This window comes from Coregonus lavaretus (assembly GCF_964263955.1).
Source record: "Coregonus lavaretus genome assembly, chromosome: 29".
NCBI lineage: Eukaryota > Metazoa > Chordata > Actinopteri > Salmoniformes > Salmonidae > Coregonus > Coregonus lavaretus.
Window position 1 is genome coordinate 9,667,935 of NC_140016.1, and position 18,411 is coordinate 9,686,345.

The window sequence follows — 18,411 nt, forward strand, 5'->3', positions numbered from 1 at the left end:
GAGATAAAAACATAAATATAGCGTTTGTAGAACACAATGTTATCAGAAAAAATATTATTAGAACGGATATTTATCCTGAGGCCCATAACATTGTTGGCATAATCAGGGGCGAAGGTAGCACCCATCGAAATGCCTCGGGATTGCAGATAATCCTCTCCAAACAAAACATAGTTCTTAGTACCAACTCAACCATTTCAACTAAACTGGGTGGTAGGAGTAGTCAGCTCTAGCGTCTAAGAGTAACGTAAAGCCTCCAGTCCAATGTTGTGGGGAATGTTGGTGTACAAACTAATTATGTCCATAGTTACAAGAAAAGTAGGCCTATCATCATTGTTCAGCTTTAGTTCAGATAAGTGATGAAGTCGTCCGTGTCTCATAGGTAGGATGGTATCTTAGTAAAGAGAGGTCTGATGTGGAAATCAATGAAATAAGACAAAGGCTCGGTTAGTCATTACTTGCCCCAATCGGACGTCCGGGGGGAAACTCCTGGTAATCATTGTGCGTTTCTGGTAAAAATGTACCTAACGGCCATGGTGGGCCGCTTGTTGAGGAGGTCGCCCCGCTCATTGTAAGTCAGGTAGGCTGCCTCAGCTGAGAAAAGTACATTTCAGTTTTGTATACAGGTAGGGTTACCTTTGAGTTTACAGTAGGAGTCAGTGTCAGACAATTGTCTATGGATTTCTCCATCATAGTCAGATCTATTCATGCATGCCAATCCACCTCCCTTATCACAGCTCTTGAAGATAAGGTTGGGATTTTTTTTAGATGGAATGAAGCATGTCTCTTTGTGTCTTGCCGTAGTTGGAAGCATATTTTCTTGTCATTAGCAACAAACAATTTATCAACATCTCTTGCCACAAGCTTGCAAAGCGTGTCAATAGCTGAGTTATTTAGAAGGGGGCAGAATGTGCTCTTAGATTTGGATACTGGACGACTATCGTCATTAGCATTACACACCTAGAGGTAGACTAGTTCTGCCGTTATGGAACGAAAACGCAAAGCGCTCCCTTGGTTTGAAAGGGGTTGGTTCTCCGTCTAGGGAAAAAGGAAAGTCCCTTGTTAAGCACAGTTGCTTCATCCTCATTGAGAATATCAACAGATAGGTATTCCATATCTATTGCTTCTGATATTGCTATGCAGCCTAGATCGTTGTCTTTTTTCAATCATATGTGACATTTGAATTGTACATTTCTTTAAAATATTTTTCTACATATTCCTTGCATGGTCTCCCTATTCGCCAGTGTCTAATCAACTATCTGCTTGCGCCTGTTAGGCACAGCAGGTGTCTCCTTAAAGACGCTGCATGATCAATCTGCTGTCTGCATTGGCCGTGCAGCATTTACGGTGATATGGCCTCTGCAGAAGTCAGCGCATTCATACTTCTTGCACTTCGCGGAGCAGAGCTGTTGTCAAGGAAGTGAGTTTGGTGTTTATACAGGACCTACCGTCAACCAATGATGTCAATGCGGAGTCCTCCCCATTGTTACAAAACCTGAGAGGCGCTCGGCGATGCGGTACAGAGCTCAATTTGGCCTATGCGTGCCTCTGGAGCCTTCGCAAGTGCGTCACACCATGCATACGGCGCCTCCGACCACCTTTTCGGATCAAGCATAGATTGACTCTTAAGTACTTGTCTTCCTAATTTGTTTGTACAGCACTGATGAAGACGAGGCCGAAATGCTCCGTTTTTGTCTTATAGCACCCTGCACTTTCGCTTTTTGTATTGTTTTGAGCATTAATTAAATACATTATTTTTGCATATCGGCCTCTGGGTTGTTCCTTTTCATGGTTTTGAGTGCAGTATCTTTTGAAATCTACAATAATTACAAGTACACATTTCAATTCAATAAACATTTCAATGGTGTACAAGCTAAATTGCAGTGGTCTGAAGGGAAAGGTCCATTCTATTAATTCTAATTTCTATGACTGAAATGACACCAACCATGTTATGTCTCAACCGCTGGCTGGCTGCTGCTCAACAGGTGGCGCGCATAACACAAACACCTAATAAAGTAGGGTCTAAGCTACAACACATGCAAATATGGAAAAATATCAGGTTTTTACATAGAGGTTAAAGGTTAAGACATTACATTTTTTATTACACTTTTTCCCCCCAAGAAATTATCAAATAGTTTGACAATCCTGTTTGTAAGCTTTTAAGTCATAAACTCAACCATCAAGCATCTTTCCCAGTGATGAAGATGTGTCTGATTATTATACCATGACATTTAAATAATTAAATGTATTTATATCTCTTGTGGTCCTCTGTAGCTCAGCTGGTAGAGCACGGCGCTTGTAACGCCAAGGTAGTGGGTTCGATCCCCGGGACCACCCATACACGCAAAAAAAAATTATGCACGCATGACTAAGTCGCTTTGGATAAAAGCGTCTGCTAAATGGCATATTATATTTATATTATATTATGGTGTGGCAGGGTATACAAAATGAGTCAACTTTGAGCACCTTTATCTCTTGAATGTTCGGGCATTCCGGTCCAAAATGTCACTTTCTGCCCACTTCTTCCATGGGCAAACATGTATGGAAAGTGTTTAAATCAAAAGGGATGCTGTCAAAAAATGTTTCAATTCCTATAGGAGATATGCTTCATATCTTGTCTCACACTTACTTTCATGTTCCGGAAATGACCAGAGAACGACCCAGTTCTGTGTTTTTTTTTTTCTTTTCCTTGATTATCAAAGTTGTTGATGGTCTCAATTTCCATGAAGAGATCATCATCATTGAATATATACACACACGTTAGTGCTGAGCAATTAGTGCTTTTTGAGGTTGGTTCGGTTTAATTTTTTAAAATGTATTATAGTTTTCGATTTTTTAAAACTCTGTTCACAACGTTGACATCAGCAAACCACTCGCCCACACGACGCCGTCTGCCCCGTACAGTTGAAACCGGGATTCATCCATGAAGAGCGCACTTCTCCAGCATGCCAGTGGCCATCGAAGGTGAGCATTTGCCCAGTGAAGTCAGTTACGATGCCGAACTGCAGTCAGGTCAAGACCCTGGTGAGGACGACGAGCACGCAGATGAGCTTCCCTTATAGTTTGTGCAGAAATTCTTCGGTTGTGCAAACCCACAGTTTCATCAGCTGTCCAGGCGGCTGGTCTCAGACGATCCCGCAGGATGTGGAGGTCCTGGGCTGGCATAGTTACCACGTGGTCTGCGGTTGTGAGGCGGGTTGGACATACTGCCAAATTCTCTAAAACGACATTGGAGACGGGTTATGGTAGAGAAAATAACATTGAATTATCTGTCAACAGCTCTGGTGGACATTCCTGCAGTCAGCATGCCAATTGCACGCCCCCTCAAAACTTGAGACATCTGTGGCATTGTGTTGTCAAACAAAACTGCACATTTTAGAGTGGCCTTTTATTGCCCCCAACACAAGGTCATGCTGTTTAATCAGCTTCTTGATATGCCACACCTGTCAGTTGGATAGATTATCTTGGCAAATGAAAAATGCTCACTGACAGGGATGTAAACAAATTTGTGAACCAAATTTGAGAGAGAAGCTTTTTGTGCATATAGAACATTTCTGGGATCTTTTAATTTCAGCTCATGAAGAAACACATGACCAACACTTTACATGTTGCGTTTATATATTTTTCCGGTGTACATCACACAGGTTAGGCTTGATTTGATTTATCTCTTCAGAAACTGCACATCGAGCGAGCTGACAGAAGAAAAAAAATGAATTAAATAGAATTCAAATAATTGAACCGATTGTTGGTCAATTAGTTGTTTAAAAAACGAAAAATAACCGGTATTTCGGTTAATCGCTCAGCACTAACACACATTCAAAATCATATTTGACCTAACCTTAATTGTAACCCTAAACCTAACCCCTAAAATAGCCTCTTTCCTTGTGGGGACCGGCAAAATGTCCCCACTTGTCCGAATTTTCCTTGTTTTACTATCCTTTACTATCCAAGGATGTTTTACTATCCTTGAAACCAAACACACACACACACACACTTCTAAGAATGGTGCCTGTGTGTCTAGCTGTGCCACCGTCTGTATCGTGGAAGAGGCCGTAGAGCAGATCCTGGCGAACCCTGACCCCTGTGGTGGGGGGGTGAGCTCGGGGCAATGCGGTGCCCCACCCTGCTGGCCCTGCTGGCAGGTGTCATGCTTTACCTGGTGATGGGGGCGCTGGTGTTCCGGACCTTGGAAAGCCCCAAGGAGAGCAAGGAGCACGAGAAGCTGCTCTGCACCACACGCGACTTCCTTGGAAACCACTCCTGTGTCACCGCACAGAACCTCAGCGACCTCATAAAGGTACAGAACCTCAGCGACCTCATAAAGGTACAGAACCTCAGCGACCTCATAAAGGCACAGAACCTCAGCGACCTCATAAAGGCACAGAACCTCAGCGACCTCATAAAGGTACACACTCACCATAGTGCATACACTTGAACAGACAGACAAGTTAAAACACATCTGAGAAGAATCTAAACAGACTAAGACCGGTGTAGAGCCCTACCTGAGAAAGTGTAGCCAGCGGTAGATTCAGCTGCGGGAAAAGTTTTGTCGGAGAGGATGGTAATTTGTAAATTAACCACAATTTAAGCACCAAAAGGCTTTTGAAAATCACGCTGATTCAAGTTTATTTTTATTTGTGTGAATTGGAAATATACTTATTTTTAGCAGAATTCCTGGTGATTTTAGTATTTTTTGACCAAAAACTAAAATCCTAAAAAGAAGAACACAGACCCCAGATGTAGACCTAACCTAAGACTGGTAATGAGCAGGTGTAGACCCAACCTAAGACTGGTAATGAGCAGGTGTAGACCCAGCCAGCCAGCCAGCCAGCCAGTCTGTTCTGTCTCTTTACTGTCAGAGTGTGGTGAAAGCGGTGGAGGCAGGCCTGGACGTAAAACACAGTTCCACCAACTTCACTAGCAGGTGGGACCTGGCCAGCGCCTTCTTCTTCTGTGGTACCATCATCACCACCATCGGTGAGCCTTTGTTTGTTTTTTTCCTCCTGCAAACCCTTTGGTAACAACTTAGTCAGACTGATGTGCATTTTGAATTTGATAGAAAATGAATAATCCCATCTCGGAAAATACAATGAACCTCAAGAGACTTCCCACTGGGCACAAGCTGGTTGAATCAACGATGTTTCCACGTAATTTAAATGAAATTACGTTGAACCAACGTGGAATATATGTTGAATTGACGTCTGTCCCCAGTGGGTTGCTGGTTAAATGACTAATTTTTTAAGTGATATAGATTAACATATAGGTGAATGTATATGGTCTCCATCTGTCCTCAGGGTTTGGGAACCTGTCTCCCAGGACCAAATGGGGCCAGCTGTTCTGTGTCTGTTATGCCCTGGTAGGGATCCCCATGTTTGGTTTCCTGCTGGCTGGTGTCGGGGACCACATGGGGACGGGGCTGAGGAAGGCTGTGTGGAAGATGGAGACACTCTTCCTGGTGAGACTACGCTGTCTTGTCTCAGGGGCTGGGGCTGCTTCATTTACGGGATATCATCTCATTGTACTCGCCTGTCTCAGTGGCCTGCTTAAGTGATGTCATGTCACTGTGCTGTAAACAGAAGAGGCCGTCTTGGAGTCTCTAGCACTTGAAACACGTTACACACAAGTAGAACAGAAGCCGACTTAAACATTCAGTTAGTCATTAGCTACTTCCCAATGTAACTTTGCAGTAATATTTTTTTTAGTTTCTGTTTATCAAAGAAAAGGCACAGTATTTGAGCCTCTTGAGGAAGATCTTACCCTCTTCATACATCTCCCTCATCTCTCCCTCTTTTAATACATCATTCTTTCCCTTCTTCTTTTGTGTCCCTCTTTCTCTCTGCCCCTCTCTCAGAAGCGGCGGGTCAGTCCCACCTATGTGCGGGTCATGTCTGCCGTTCTGTCCATCCTGATTGGCTGTCTGATCTTCCTCGCCGTGCCAACGCTGGTGTTTAAGGAAGTGGAGGACTGGTCATTTCTGGAGGCGCTCTACTTCGTGGTCATCACCCTCACCACGGTCGGCTTCGGAGACTATGTAGCAGGTATGAAGTGAAGTGAACACGGGGTACATGAAAGACACTGTACACACTTTGGATAGTATAGAATCTGGAGAGTACACACTCTACACATTCCTTTCAGGCAGGGGCGCAACTTTGGTTTCATAAGCGGGGGGGGGACATAACTTTTTATTCAATTAATTTTTTGGTCAATATTTTTTGGGGATAAACACTCCAAACAGCCTACCCGACGCTCGGAGGCGTCCGCATGGCCCTAAAGCACACCTTTGCCTCATTTTGTCTCACATTCCAATTATAAGACTGGGGGGGACAAAACTGCAATTTCATGTCCCCCTGTCCCCAGTGAAAGTTGCACCCCTGCTTTCAGGATACACACTATGAAAGATACACATCATATTTCATAGGGATAGGGACCTATCGAAACCCCTTTGTTCGTGGGTGCACGTGCATGCGTCAATGTCCTTGTTCTTAGGTGCTAACCGGAGGGACGGAGATCTGTTTAAGCCCCTGGTGTGGCTCTGGATAGTGTTTGGCCTGGCTTACTTTGCCTCTATACTCACCATGATTGGGAACTGGCTGCGGGTCCTATCCAAGAAAACACGTGCTGAGGTGAGTGGTAGTGAGTGGGACACAAACCAAGGATTTACTGGGGGCACTTTGGATTTGAACTGTCAATATTTACTTATCCTTTATCCCTCTGTCTCTGGGTTTCTTTCACTCTCACCTCTCTCACCTCTCTCTCTCTCTCTCTCTCTCTCGCTCTCTCGCTCTCTCGCTCTCTCGCTCTCTCTCTCGCTCTCAAAATTCAATTCAATTCAAGGGGCTTTATTGGCATGGGAAACATATGTTTACATTGCCAAAGCAAGTGAAATGGATAAACTAAAGTGAAATAAACAATATTAAGTGAACAGTAAATATTACACTCACAAAAGTTCCAAAGGAATAAAGACATTTAAAATGTCATATTATGTCTATATACAGTGTTGTAACGATGTGCAACTAGTTAAAGTACAAAAGGGGGAAAAAAATAAACATAAATGGGTTGTATTTACAATGGTGTTTGTTCTTCACTGGTTGCCCTTTTCATGTGGTAACAGGTCACAAATCTTGCTGCTGTGATGGCACACTGTGGTATTTCACGCAATAGATATGGGAGGTTATCAAAATTTAGATTTGTTTTCAAATTCTTTGTGGGTCTGTGTAATCTGAGGGAAATATGTGTCTCTAATATGGTCATACATTTGGCAGGAGGTTAGGAAGTGCAGCTCAGTTTCCACCTCATTTTGTGGGCAGTGTGCACATTGCCTGTCTTCTCTTGAGAGCCAGGTCTGCCTACGGTGACCTTTCTCAATAGCAAGGCTATGCTCACGGAGTCTGTACATAGTCAAAGCTTTCCTTAATTTTGGGTCAGTCACAGTGGTCAGGTATTCTGCCACTGTGTACTCTTTGTTTAGGGCTAAATAGCATTCTAGTTTTCACAGTTTTTTTTGTTAATTCTTTCCAATGTATCAAGTAATTATATATTTATTTTCTCATGATTTGGTTGGGTCTAATTGTGTTGCTGTCCTGGGGCTCTGTGGGGTCTGTTTGTGTTTGTGAACAGAGCCCCAGGACCCGCTTGCTTAGGGGACTCTTCTCCAGGTTCATCTCTCTGTAGGTGATGGCTTTGTTATGGAAGGTTTGGGAATCGCTTCGTTTTAGGTGGTTGTAGAATTTAACGGCTCTTCTGGATTTTGATAATTAGCGGGAATCGGCCTAATTCTGCTCTGCATGCATTATTTGGTGTTTTTCATTGTACACTGAGGATATTTTTGCAGAATTCTTCATGCAGAGTCTTAATTTGGTGTTTGTCCCATTTTGTGACTTCTTGGTTGGTGAGCGGAACCCAGATCTCACAACCATGAAGGGCAATGGGTTCTATAACTGATTCAAGTATTTTTAGCCAGATCCTCATTGGTATGTCAAATGTTATGTTCCTTTTGATGGCATAGAAGGCCCTTCTTGCCTTGTCTCTCAGATCGTTCACAGCTTTGTAGAAGTTACCTGTGGAACTGATGTTTAGGCCGAGTATGCATCGTTTTTTGTGTGCTCTAGGGCAACGGTGTCTAGATGCAATTTGTATTTGTGGTCCTGGCAACTGGACCTTTTTTGGAACACCATTATTTTTGTCTTACTGAGATTTACTTTCAGGGCCCAGGTCTGACAGAATCTGTGCAGAAGATCTAGGTGCTGCTGTAGGCCCTCCTTGGTTGGGGACAGAAGCACCAGATCATCAGCAAACAGTAGACATTTTACTTCAGATTCTAGTAGGGTGAGGCCAGGTGCTGCAGACTGTTCTAGTGCCCTTGCCAATTCGTTGGTATATATGTTGAAGAGGGTGGGGCTTAAGCTGCATCCCTGTCTCACCCCACAGCCCTGTGGAAAGAAATGTGTGTGTTTTTTTGCCAATTTTAACTGCGCACTTGCTGTTTGTGTACATGGATTTCATAATGTCGTATGTTTTTGCCCCAACACCACTTTCCATCAATTTGTATAGCAGACCCTCATGCCAAATTGAGTCAAAAGCTTTTTTTAAATCAACAAAGCATGAGAAGACTTTGCCTTTGTTTTGGTTTGTTTGTCAATTAGGGTGTGCAGGGTGAATACGTGGTCTGTCGTACGGTAATTTGGTAAAAAGCCAATTTGACATTTGCTCAGTACATTGTTTTCACTGAGGAAATGTACAAGTCTGCTGTTAATGATAATGCAGAGGATTTTCCCAAGGTTGCTGTTGACGCATATCCCACAGTTGTTATTGAGGTCAAATTTGTCTCCACTTTTGTGGATTGGGGTTATCAGTCCTTGGTTCCAAATATTGGGTAAGATACCAGAGCTGAGGATGATGTTAAAGATTTTAAGTATAGCCAATTGGAATTTGTGGTCTGTACATTTGATCATTTAATGTAGGATACCATGAACACCACAGGCCTTTTTGGGTTGGAGGGTTTATATTTTGTCCTGTAGTTCATTCAATGTAATTGGAGAATCCAGTGGGTTCTGGTAGTCTTTAATAGCTGATTCTAAGATTTGTAATTGATCATTTATATGTTTTTACTGTTTGTTCTTTTGTTATAGAGCCTAGTTAAATAAAGGTTAAATAAATAAAATAAAATAAAAAATAGAGCAAAAAAGATTGGAGAAGTGGTTTACCCATACATCTCCGTTTTGGATAGATAACTCTTAGTGTTGTTGTTTGTTTAGTGTGTTCCAATTTTCCCAGAAGTGGTTAGATTCTATGGATTCTTCAATTACATTGAGCTGATTTCTGACAGTTTCTTCTTTTTCCATAGTGTATTTCTGTATTGTTTTAGTGATTCACCATAGTGAAGGTGTAGACTCAGATTTGCTGTGTCTCTATGTTTTTGGTTGGATAGGTTTCTCAATTTCTTTCTTTAGGTTTTTGCATTCTTCATCAAACCATTTGTTGTTGTTGTTAATTTTCTTAGATTGTCTGCTTGAAATTTTTAGATTTTATAGGGAAGCTGAAAGGTCAAATATACTGTTTAGGTTTTCTACTGCAAAGTTTACACCTTCAATATTACAGTGAAATGTTTTGTCCAGGAAGTTGTCTAAAAGGGATTGAATTTGTTGTTGCCTAATCGTTTTTTGGTAGGTTTCTACACTACTTTCCTTCCATCTATTGCATTTCTTAATATTATGCAGTTCCTTTGGCTTTGATGCCTTGTGATTGAATATTGCTCTGTTCAGGTAGACCATGATTTTGCTGTGATCTGATAGGGGTGTTAGTGGGCTGACTGTGAACGCTCTGAGAGACTCTGGGTTGAGGTCAGTGATAATGTAATCTACTATACTACTGCCAAGGGATGAGCTGTAGGTGTACCTACCATAAGAGTCCCCTCGAAGCCTACCATTGACTATGTACAGACCCAGTGTGCGACAGAGCTGCAGGAGTTGTGACCCATTTTTGTTAGTTGTTTTGTCATAGTTGTGTCTAGGGAGGCATATTTGGGAGGGAATGCTGTCATCTCCAGGTACAGTGGGGAAAAAAAGTATTTAGTCAGCCACCAATTGTGCAAGTTCTTCCACTTAAAAAGATGAGAGAGGCCTGTAATTTCCATCATATATACACGTCAACTATGACATACAAAATTAGAAAAAAAAATCCAGAAAATCACATTGTAGGATTTTTAATGAATTTATTTGCAAATGATGGTGGAAAATAAGTATTTGGTCAATAACAAAAGTTTCTCAATACTTTGTTATATACCCTTTGTTGGCAATGACACAGGTCAAACGTTTTCTGTAAGTCTTCACAAGGTTTTCACACACTGTTGCTGGTATTTTGGCCCATTCCTCCATGTATATCTCCTCTAGAGCAGTGATGTTTTGGGGCTGTTGCTGGGCAACACAGACTTTCAACTCCCTCCAAAGATTTTCTATGGGGTTGAGATCTGGAGACTGGCTAGGCCACTCCAGGACCTTGAAATGCGTCTTACGAAGCCACTCCTTCGTTGCCCGGGCGGTGTGTTTGGGATCATTGTCATGCTGAAAGACCCAGCCACGTTTCATCTTCAATGCCCTTGCTGATGGAAGGAGGTTTTCACTCAAAATCTCATGATACATGGCCCCATTCATTCTTTCCTATACACAGATCAGTCGTCCTGGTCCCTTTGTAGAAAAACAGCCCCAAAGCATGATGTTTCCACCCCCATGCTTCACAGTAGGTATGGTGTTCTTTGGTTGCAACTCAGCATTCTTTGTCCTCCAAACACGACGAATTGAGTTTTTACCAAAAAGTTCTATTTTGGTTTCTTCTGACCATATGACATTCTCCCAATCCTCTTCTGGATCATCCAAATGCACTCTAGCAAACTTCAGACGGGTACTGGCTTAAGCAGGGGGACACGTCTGGCACTGCAGGATTTGAGTCCCTGGCGGCGTAGTGTGTTACTGATGGTAGGCTTTGTTACTTTGGTCCCAGCTCTCTGCAGGTCATTCACTAGGTCCCCCCGTGTGGTTCTGGGATTTTTGCTAACTGTTCTTGTGATCATTTTGACCCCACGGGGTGAGATCTTGCGTGGAGCCCCAGATCGAGGGAGATTATCAGTGGTCTTGTATGTCTTCCATTTCCTAATAATTGCTCCCACAGTTGATTTCTTCAAACCAAGCTGCTTACCTATTGCAGATTCAGTCTTCCCAGCCTGGTGCAGGTCTACAATTTTGTTTCTGGTGTCCTTTGACAGCTCTTTGGTCTTGGCCATAGTGGAGTTTGGAGTGTGACTGTTTGAGGTTGTGCACAGGTGTCTTTTATACTGATAACAAGTTCAAACAGGTGCCATTAATACAGGTAACGAGTGGAGGACAGAGGAGCCTCTTAAAGAAGAAGTTACAGGTCTGTGAGAGCCAGAAATCTTGCTTGTTTGTAGGAGACCAAATACTTATTTTCCACCATAATTTGCAAATAAATTCATTAAAAATCCTACAATGTGATTTTCTGGATTTTTTTTTCTCAATTTGTCTGTCATAGTTGACGTGTACCTATGATGAAAATTACAGGCCTCTCTCATCTTTTTAAGTGGGAGAACTTGCACAATTGGTGGCTGACTAAATACTTTTTATCCCCACTGTAGGTGTTTGTCCCGCTGTGTGCTGAGGGTGTTCGGTTCTTATCCAGTTCTGGCATTTAGGTCACCATAGACTAGTACATGTCCCTGGGCCTGGAAATGGTTGATCTCCCCCTGTAGGATGGAGAAGCTATCATCGTTAAAGTTTGTGGATTCTATTTTGGGGATATAGGTAGCATACATGATGACATTTGTCTCTGTTGAGATCATTTCCTTATTAATTTCTATCCAGATGTAAAATGTTCCTGTTTTGACTAATTGAATAGAGTGGGTTAGGTCTGCTCTATACCAAATTAGCATACCCCCTGAGTCTCTTCCCTGTTTCACCCCTGGTAGTTTGGTGGGTGGGACTACCAGCTCTCTGTAACCTAGAGGGCAACCAGTGGGTCCGTCTCCTCTATAACATGTTTCTTGTAGGATGACAATGTCTGTATTTCCAATTTCTTTGATGAAGTCTGGGTTCCTGCTCTTTAGGCCAAAGGCAGATGACCTCAGGCCTTGTATATTCCAGGATGAGATAGTAAAAGCTTTGTGTTCCATAGTGTATTTTTGTGTGGTTTAGGCCCGGACCATTACAGTAGGTGTGATGAGAGCATGCTGAGCATCTGATACATACCTCTTAGGTCGCAGGATGGGGCTTGGGGGGGGTGCATTAGTGGGGGTTGAGCCTGTTGCTCTTCTCTCTCACCTCTCTCGCTCTCACCTCTCACACCTCACTCTCTCACCTCTCACACCTCTCTCTCACCTCTCTCTCACACCTCTCACCTCTCTCTCTCGCTCACCTCTCTCCCTCGCTCACCTCTCTCCCCCGCTCACCTCTCTCCCTCGCTCACCTCTCTCTCCCGCTCACCTCTCTCTCCCGCTCACCTCTCTCTCCCGCTCACCTCTCACTCCCGCTCACCTCTCTCTCCCGCTCACCTCTCACTCCCGCTCACCTCTCTCTCCCGCTCACCCCTCTCTCTCTCTCACCTCTCTCTGCCTCTCTCACCCTTTTTCCCTCTCCCTTTCTTTCTCAGATGGAGGAGTTGAGGGCCCATGCTACAGACTGGACCCAGAACATGTCCATGGACTTCCGGATCCTCAACCCTCTGGACCTCAACGACCCCTTCCTGCAGCAGCGGCGCCGCTGGAAACTCAGCACCCGGCGGCGGGTCCGCAGGGGGGTGCTGGGGCACCACGGCAGGCAGGGTGTCATAGGGGAGAACGGACATCTGCCCAATAGGTGGGTCACCCACACCCGCTCCATGACCCGTCTGGAGGTCGTGAGGTTAGGGGGGGGTGAGGTTAGGAATGAGGGGGCGAGGTTAGGACCAGGGGCGGGGGGCAGGTCGTTGGGCCGGACGGTGGCGAGGTCGCTCTCAATGCCTGCAGCACGCTCCATGATGGAGTTAGACTATGACCCTGATCCTGTTTCTATGATGATGATGCAAGGGGAGACTGGGTCTGTGTTCGAGTCTGAGTCTGAGTTGCCGTCCGAGTCTCCAGAGTCTGACTGCAGATCAGAAGTCTCCTCCTCTGACTCTCACACCTCTGACGTGTGTACACCAGGGCAGGGGATCACTTTTGCCAGTTTTGATCCCAGTGGGTCTCTCTGTACTGAGCAGAGGGGAAGCCAGGGAGAATCCAGGCAGGTATTTTTCAAGGAGGACGTCCGGTTCCCTGTGCCTCTCCAGCAGCTCCCCAAGTCCCCCAAGCCCATCCCCATGTCGCCCATATTCTCTGTTACGCACATGCCTCTCCCCATACCCACCCCGCCAGGCTGCAAAATGCTCGATTTCTTTGGGGAGAACTTGGCCTACATTGACGAGTCGTCGGACACGCTGAGTGACCGGAACCAGCCGGTTGAGGGGGGTGTCAGCCCTCGCCCCCGTAAGCCCCGCAGGAGGAGCATGAGGAGGCCGCTGCCCCACCGGAGCCCCCTGAGGGAGAGGAGGGACAGCGACATGCAGCCCCCCTCCAACCCCCCGACACCTCCCCCTCTCTCCCATCTCAGAGACTGACACAGTGACATGCAGTCCCCCTCTAACCCCCCCACCCAATCCCCTCTCTCCCATCTCAGAGACTGATGAACAAACTGACAGACACAGGTCATCAAGGGGGATACTAAGGCTGGTCTTTATTACCAGTGTTCACAGGAGATGCAGACCTCAAAGCTCAGATGGACTTATATTATGTACTGGGGATAAAGGCCAACAATTTACTAGATCTCACTGACTGAGGACCACAGACGCCATTGAGATATATTTGTATGAAAACCAATGCATGTATTCAGCAGCACAGATATAGAATATAAAAACAGTCTAAGCTCAGTCAAGTCAGACTCACTGGGTTATGAAATAGCACCATCTCCTGGCTGGTAAGTGTAGTACCTCAACTCCTCTGCATAGGTGTAGAGCCTGCTGTGCTGTCTGATACTGGAGCTCAGCCTATACCTCAGCCATGGTTTTTAAATGACTGACTAAATTGGATAGACTTTTTTGAATAACCATTTTGGATCTGGTTTCAGAGATCCATATCTCTGTATATCCCAGTGTCCTTCAGCATGTGGGATATATCGTGCTCTGGTTGAATAAAGGCCGGTCCACGAAATGTAACTTGGTGCAAAAAGTTTTATTTCACATAATTTTTCAAGAGGTTAAATAAAACAAATGACTATAGTAAGGCCTATAAAGTGCCAAATAAAGTAACAGGGTTGACTGTAACAGGGTTGATGATTTCATCTTAAATCAGCCATAAATCCTCGCTGACAGGAGGTATGTAAGCTTGTTGTGTGCAACAGGGAGGGGCAATTGAATGAAAACTTCCCCAAAAAGGTTTTATAGATATTTCCACACTAGCATGATAAAGGATGATAATGCCCTTTTAGTGTAAGAGCTGTTTGAAAATAAATGTGAAATTTCAGCCTGTTTTGGTGGGATGGAGTTTGGGCCTGTCTGGTGACATCACCAGGCAGTAAATTAGTTAATAGACCAATAACAAAGAGAGTTCCAAACCTCTCTGCCAATAACAGCTAGTTTTCAGTTTCCCCCTCCCCACCCAGACCATTCCCAGACAGTCCTAGCAAAGTTCTTGCTTGAGAAATCGCTCTTTGCTAAAAAGCTGTTTTGTTTCTTTTTGACCGTTTTGATTGACAACAATCACAATAAGTGACTTAATTGTTACCCAGAAATGATTTGATATTGAGTTAAAAACAGCTGCATTGGGCCTTTTTAAAATATCAAAGGGATGCAAAAGGGACTGATTTTGTGGAATGACCCATAACTTTAGTTTTGACTGCATTCTGTTTCTCTGAATACAAAGGAAATAAAGTCCTATTAAACCTACCTGAGATAACATAATACATGGAGAGGCCTTGGGGAGACGTGGGGTCAGATCGTATGTGTACATCACACACACACACATACCATACACACACACTGCAAACAAACTACAAATGCACACACACACTACACACCCTCTCAAAGCCACTGAGTCAGACACACTCAGACACCCAGAGGAGTGTTACTGTGGGATAAATGCAGGTTGAATATCGTAAGGGGTGGTTAAGTGGAAAGGACTAACAGATGCTGGGGGGGAGGGGGACCTCACCACACCTCCGTCCTGCAGCCAGCAGCACCCCTAACGTCCTCCTCCCCCTACAGAGGCCACATGTCCTCACGTCCTCCCCCGTTCACGTCCTCTTCCCCCTCCTCCCCCTACAGAGGCCACATGTCCTCACGTCCTCCCCCCTTCACGTCCTCTTCCCCCTACAGAGGCCACATGTCCTCACGTCCTCCCCCGTTCACGTCCTCTTCCCCCTCCTCCCCCTACAGAGGCCACATGTCCTCACGTCCTCCCCCGTTCACGTCCTCTTCCCCCTCCTCCCCTACAGAGGCCACATGTCCTCACGTCCTCCCCCGTTCACGTCCTCTTCCCCCTCCTCCCCTACAGAGGCCACATGTCCTCAAATCCTCCCCCGTTCACGTCCTCTTCCCCCTCCTCCCCTACAGAGGCCACATGTCCTCACGTCCTCCCCCGTTCACGTCCTCTTCCCCCTCCTCCCCCTACAGAGGCCACATGTCCTCACAGCCTCCCCCCTTCACGTCCTCTTCCCCCTCCTCCCCCTACAGAGGCCACATGTCCTCACAGCCTCCCCCCTTCACGTCCTCTTCCCCCTCCTCCCCCTACAGAGAGGCCACACGTCCTTTTCCCAGACAGGGCCCCAGAAAGGCTGAGGGACTGGGGAAAGAGGAGGAGGAGAGGATTAATGGAGGCACAGTTTGGTTACTGTTTCAGACTCAATGTCCAACTCTCTAGGCATTATCTTATTTTCATCACCTTTCTGTGTTTGGTGCATAAAGCGGACCAACTTGGCGGCCGTACAGACCCACTCTGTTTCTCTCTAGGTTCAGTGTCAACCACAGGAGTACACAGAGCATAAAGATAAACATAGAGAACTCTACAGTCTTTCTCTCTCACACACACACACACGCCTACCTGAAATACCAGAAGGCCCAAAATAAGCTGAGCCTCAGGGTGGACGTATTTTGAGTTGAGGCATCTTATCAAAAGTGGTTAACGTGGCCAAACCTCAATGTGTGACTGGATCAATGTTAACAATATGACCTAATATATTGTACATCCAACAGCAATCAAGTAAGAAGTAAATGTACATGACAGATAAAGTGTGGTTACAGCTGTGAAACGTCCTATCATGCCAGACCTGATTGTTACAAATTTGCTAAGGCTGCAAAATAGCTACCCCTGTCCAAAGCTGATGTGTTTCAAATTGGGCCTATGGCCCACGTCTCTCCTTTCAAAGCCTCTCTTTCTGTTTTATTCCCTCTCTCCTCTCCTTCCACCACAAACGGGTTTAAATCTGGCATTCCGTGAGTGGTCGCTGTCTGGAAATCTTTCACATCCTGTTTACGCCAGCAGATTTCAGCCCTCAACCACAGAGCTAGCTGGAGGCCCCGGGACACACAGAGCTGGCTGGAGGCCCCTGGACACACAACCTCACTCCCTATCCTCCTTTCGTTCTCTTTCCCTCTCAGCCTCCTCTCTCTTTTCTCTTTCCTCGCTCTCTCCCTCTACTCCCCTCTCTCACCTCTTTATCTCCTTCTCTCCCTCCGCTTCTCTCTCTTTCTTTCAGACCAAAGGAAAACTACACTGCTCAAAAAAATTAAGGGAACACTAAAATAACACATCCTAGATCTGAATGAATGAAATAATCTTATTAAATACTTTTTTCTTTACATAGTTGAATGTGCTGACAACAAAATCACACAAAAATTATCAATGGAAATCAAATGTATCAACCCATGGAGGTCTGGATTTGGAGTCACCCTCAAAATTAAAGTGGAAAACCACACTACAAGCTGATCCAACTTTGATGTAATGTCCTTAAAACAAGTCAAAATGAGGCTCAGTAGTGTGTGTGGCCTCCACGTGCCTGTATGACCTCCCTACAACGCCTGGGCATGCTCCTGATGAGGTGGCGGATGGTCTCCTGAGGGATCTCCTCCCAGACCTGGACTAAAGCATCTGCCAACTCCTGGACAGTCTGTGGTGCAACGTGGCGTTGGTGGATGGAGCGAGACATGATGTCCCAGATGTGCTCAATTGGATTCAGGTCTGGGGAACGGGCGGGCCAGTCCATAGCATCAATGCCTTCCTCTTGCAGGAACTGCTGACACACTCCAGCCACATGGGGTCTAGCATTGTCTTGCATTAGGAGGAACCCAGGGCCAACTGCACCAGCATATGGTCTCACAAGGGGTCTGAGGATCTCATCTCGGTACCTAATGGCAGTCAGGCTACCTCTGGCGAGCACATGGAGGACTGTGCGGCCCCCCAAAGAAATGCCACCCCACACCATGACTGACCCACCGCCAAACCGGTCATGCTGGAGGATGTTGCAGGCAGCAGAACGTTCTCCACGGCGTCTCCAGACTGTCACGTCTGTCACATGTGCTCAGTGTGAACCTGCTTTCATCTGTGAAGAGCACAGGGCGCCAGTGGCGAATTTGCCAATCTTGGTGTTCTCTGGCAAATGCCAAACGTCCTGCACGGTGTTGGGCTGTAAGCACAACCCCCACCTGTGGACGTCGGGCCCTCATACCACCCTCATGGAGTCTGTTTCTGACCGTTTGAGCAGACACATGCACATTTGTGGCCTGCTGGAGGTCATTTTGCAGGGCTCTGGCAGTGCTCCTCCTGCTCCTCCTTGCACAAAGGCGGAGGTAGCAGTCCTGCTGCTGAGTTGTTGCCCTCCTACGGCCTCCTCCACGTCTCCTGATGTACTGGCCTGTCTCCTGGTAGCTCCTCCATGCTCTGGACACTACGCTGACAGACACAGCAAACCTTCTTGCTACAGCTCGCATTGATGTGCCATCCTGGATGAGCTGCACTACCTGAGCCACTTGTGTGGGTTGTAGACGAGCTGCACTACCTGAGCCACTTGTGTGGGTTGTAGACTCCGTCTCATGCTACCACTAGAGTGAAAGCACCGCCAGCATTCAAAAGTGACCAAAACATCAGCCAGGAAGCATAGGAACTGAGAAGTGGTCTGTGGTCACCACCTGCAAAACCAGTCCTTTATTGGGGGTGTCTTGCTAATTGCCTATAATTTCCACCTGTTGTCTATTCCATTTGCACAACAGCATGTGAAATGTATTGTCAATCAGTGTTGCTTCCTAAGTGGACAGTTTGATTTCACAGAAGTGTGATTGACTTGGAGCTACATTGTGTTGTTTAAGTGTTCCCTTTATTTTTTTGAGCAGTGTAGTTAAAATCAG

The 18,411-nt window shown here is 45.4% G+C and overlaps 1 protein-coding gene across 1 annotated transcript; it reads left to right on the forward strand.

The window, feature by feature from the left end:
• Positions 1-4,018: 4,018 nt before the first annotated feature.
• LOC311104785 (uncharacterized protein) lies at positions 4,019-14,220 on the forward strand. Its single transcript, XM_084146700.1, has 6 exons — positions 4,019-4,294; positions 4,857-4,974; positions 5,292-5,452; positions 5,849-6,035; positions 6,484-6,620; positions 12,652-14,220. Exons 1-6 carry the CDS (start codon positions 4,106-4,108, stop codon positions 13,633-13,635), a joined length of 1,776 nt encoding a protein of 591 aa, XP_084002826.1. The 5' UTR covers positions 4,019-4,105; the 3' UTR covers positions 13,636-14,220.
• Positions 14,221-18,411: the final 4,191 nt, after the last annotated feature.